The sequence below is a fragment of the Pungitius pungitius genome, chromosome 6 (genome assembly GCF_949316345.1).
Source record: "Pungitius pungitius chromosome 6, fPunPun2.1, whole genome shotgun sequence".
NCBI classification, from domain to species: Eukaryota; Metazoa; Chordata; class Actinopteri; order Perciformes; family Gasterosteidae; genus Pungitius; species Pungitius pungitius.
This window is the reverse complement of record NC_084905.1, coordinates 6,996,102-7,000,050: the sequence shown is the minus strand read 5'-3', so window position 1 is coordinate 7,000,050 and position 3,949 is coordinate 6,996,102. Positions and strand designations below refer to the sequence as shown.

Sequence of the window (3,949 nt, the reverse complement as noted above, 5' to 3'; positions counted from 1 at the left end):
AAGATGATCATTATTATTATTATTATGAATCATGGATCATCCTTTGCCAGCAGTTTACTGTTATTTCACGGGGAAGTTGTTCAGTGGGATGTGAAACTGAATGAAAGAGGGGAAGGCCAGGGATGGAGAGGGGGAGAAGGAGAGAGAGAGAGGCAGAGCGATGTGGGGAGAGGGAGGGAGGTGAGGGAGGTGAGGGAGGCGTGTCCCAGCACCTCTCCCGTGTTTTTGTCCCGCACACAGCAGCCGGTCCCGACACACACGGACGGCTCCGCCCCAGAACAGCGCTCAGGCCGATCTGCCGGGGGAGAGAAGGGATGTCCCGGCAGGCAGCACCAGGAACACACCGCTGGGAGAACATGAGCGGACTCTCAAAGGGAACCGAGACGTGGCGACGGGAGCGCGGAGGATGTGCGCGTTTCTCTCACAATCGCATGAAGCTGATTATGTTCTGAGTGAACTTGACTCGCGGAGTTTTGCCTCAAACAGAAACTTTTAGTCGTTGTTGAGTCGGACCGCAGGATGGAGTCTGAGGAGGGTAAGATCTCCGTGTGGGTCTGCCGGGAGGAGAAGCTTGTCTCCGGGCTCACGAAACGCACCACGTGCGCGGACGTGGTGAGAGTTCTGCTGGAGGACCAGAACCTGCAGCAGGGTGCCTCGGCGGCGATGCTGTCCGGCTCCCCGCAGTCCTACTGCGTGGTGGAGAAATGGAGGGGCTTCGAGAGGATTCTGCCCAACAAGACCAAAGTCCTCCGGCTGTGGGGCGCCTGGGGAGACGAGCAGGAGAACGTGCGCTTCGTCCTGGTAAAGAACGAGGCTTCGCTGCCCAACAACGGGCCCCGCAGCGCCGAGGCCCGGGTGGTCCAAAGCCGGGAGAGCGGAAGCCCGGGCGGCGGACTGAAGGGCACCGCCAGGACCTGCTGGACCGCCGCGGCCGCGGCCGCCAACCTGTCCCAGGAGAAACAGAGGCGCATAGTCAGAAAGGCGTTCAGGAAGTTGGATAAGATGAACAAAAAGAAAGAGCAGTCTGTTTCTAAAGATAAGGGCTCCGCGGAGAAGATGGAGACGCTGGTGCACCTGGTGATCTCCCAGGACCACACCATCCGCCAGCAGGTCCAGAGGGTCAAGGAGCTGGACCGGGAGATCGAGCGGTACGAGGCTAAAGTGCACTTCGACCGCATCAAGAGACACGGGGTAAACTATGTGCAGGACACATACATGGTGGACTCCTTCTCGTCCTCCTCCTCTTCAGAGGCTCCCGCTCCCTCGGACTGTAAGCGGCAGGACGCGCGGTCCACGGCGGAGGCGGTCGCGCAGTTCCAGGAGTACGCGCGCCGCTGCGAGGAGGTGGTGCGGCTGCAGGAGGAGCTGACGGAGCGCGAGGCGCTCATGGAGTGCATCACCGGGGAGATTCAAGAGGAGCTCAACCGGCGATGGATGAAGCGGCGGCGTAGCGAGAGGGGAGCGGACCCCGCGAAGGACGCCGGCGGAATCCCGGCGACTTCCGCCGCACGCATCCCCGCAGAGCCGGATGTGGACAGCTTTTCCGAGGACGAGTTCACGCTGGAGGAGGAGAGGATCAAAACGCAGCTGGACACCAGCCTGTACATCGGCCTACGGCTGAAGACGGACATGGATGCCATCAGGGGGGACTTGGACCTGAGCGTGGCCCTCTGGGAGACCCGAGAGAGTGAACTTCTGGACCTTCTGGCCAAAGTGGAGACCATGGAGATAGAGCAGGCGGACAGCACCCTGATGGACGAGGGCGGGGCAGAGCCAGACTCGGCAGGTGCCGAGGCCACGCTGGCGTCTGCGGATAAGAGCAAAGTCTGGGCGAAGCAGTCCAGGGGTCTGTCCAAGGCCTGCAACACCGACGAGGACTCGGACACGGGCCTGAGCTCCATGCACAGCCAGGACTCCGACAACCCGCCCGTGTGCGAGTCGCTGGTGTAGACACGTGTTTGTTTGCGTGCACGTTGGACTTTTTATGCAACGGAAAGGTCACAAACTCAGGGGCAGAGAGAGTCAGAGTTGACGATACCAGGGAAATTGTTCCTCCCTACCCACAATGCACCTCAATATGAGTACTGTAATTCTATAGCAATAATTCATGTTTGTAGTTGCACAATAAGCTAGGAGCGAATGGCATGCTTAGAGCTTTTAAAGGCCGAGCTGCTCCGTCACTGACCAGCGAGGAGAGTACCACTCTGGTGGAGTGATCTGATAGGTCACTTGGGATGTGAGGTCTGCAGTGATGTCAAAGTGTAAACGACAGCTTGCTTCCTGTCAGGATACAGTGTGACTTTCTGCTCAAGCTGCTGGAAGGTAATAAAGCTGAGCGCTGCACCTTCATCAAGAAGTGCTCTTTTTGGTCAGCGACAAAGGACAGAGGTCTTCTGCCGCCTCCTTACAATCAGATTCAGAGCCAGTCAGACACCAGAAGTACTGCTCCTGTAAATGTGATCCGTAGCCGCGGATTGGAGTGGTACCACTGAGCCCGTATCCTGCCAGCTAATCAGAGCACATGGCTTGACATTGTCTTCATTATGAGTAGTGTCCGTCTTTAAAGCACCAAAAAGTCTTATTTATTTAAGTGGTGGGTCATCTCTACACGCTGTGATTACATGATTAAACAGGGAGCACAAAAGGAAAGCTTCCCATTAACAGGAAGTTCAAAAACAGGAATTATTTTCTCCATCATGTGGTGCGAGTTATTGTGTGAGAAAAATGCAGCCCAATGGCAATGTGAGCCGGCCCATTCGATATCTGTGGTTCAGCAGTTTTACGCTTCCGATCACAATTGTTACTTAATAAGACATGTATTTAACAGTATATGGGGAGCCAGAAATGTAAAAACCACAGTTAGCAGTGTTTTTGGCCTTCTGGGCTTTAGTGCCCGACCTTTATGATGACGCAGTGCTTTTAAGTCTCAACCCTGGGGCCCTTGTTCTAGTCCGTCTGTGAGTACACACACCGATATGATGGCATTTCTAAGACACTCTGCTGGACATCCCCACAGTATCTGTGTCTCTGAACGCTATGGCATTATGGGTAAACTATTTTAAGCCTCCTGTCACTTTTTTTTATATCCTGGGAAAGAAAATCATAGACCCCAACCACTAAAAGAACTCAAAGAGAAGCGAGCAGGAAACAGATGGCCCTTCAACTGAACCTCTTTGTGTCCAGCTGTGGTTCTTGTCTAATTGTAAAATGGTGAGAGTGAGAAACCTTGGAACACCCTGAAGACTCTGATGAGACCTGTTTGTGCGGCACACGCTGTTTGCTGGTTTCAAATACCAAAATGTGTAGCTAATTCATACGCTGCTTTATTGGGACAGTGCCGGGGCGTCTCAGTCCTCAACATTCTGCCTTCTGGGTCGGCTCTAGATCAGTGGGAGGGGGGGGGGAGGGGGGTGCAAAATGAAAATGTAATCGTCATCAAAGTTGACAGTTGTAAAAGGACTCAGATGCACTGTGGCTGCGTCGCATCGCATTGTCTCTCATGTCTGTTAGTGTTGAAATAAAGAGCAAAAAGCCCTTTTCCCCCTCTGCGTGGCTTCATTTGGTCATTCGGCAGCTTGGTGCCTTCTCACCTCTGTTACGGGACGCTTCGTCCCCCTGCGGCTAAACATGTTTTCCTCTCATACTTCTTTTCTGCATTTCATGTGTGCTTTTGGATCTAATGGTAATTTGTGTACCTTCAGGCTGCAGCGCACAACAATGAAAGATGTGTGTGTGTGTGTGTGTGTGTGTGCATGTGTGAGTGAATTTGTATACTGCGTGATATGACATTCTGTCATGCTCGCCATGCATAGTTTTAGTATTTTATCGCCGCTCTCCTGATCGCTTATCAGGATCTCCTGCATTAATTATGACAGGATGAAACAGAGACTTGGATGTACTAAACGTAACCTGAGCTGCCTAGAAGCTCAGGTTACGTTTAGTTCCTTCA

At 53.5% G+C, this 3,949-nt stretch overlaps 1 protein-coding gene across 1 annotated transcript; it reads left to right on the top strand.

Annotated features, from left to right (window-relative positions):
* rassf10a (Ras association domain family member 10a) lies at positions 1-3,536 on the top strand. Its single transcript, XM_037452451.2, has one exon. It carries the CDS (start codon positions 520-522, stop codon positions 1,948-1,950), a length of 1,431 nt encoding a protein of 476 aa, XP_037308348.2. The 5' UTR covers positions 1-519; the 3' UTR covers positions 1,951-3,536.
* The last annotated feature ends 413 nt before the right edge of the window (positions 3,537-3,949 follow it).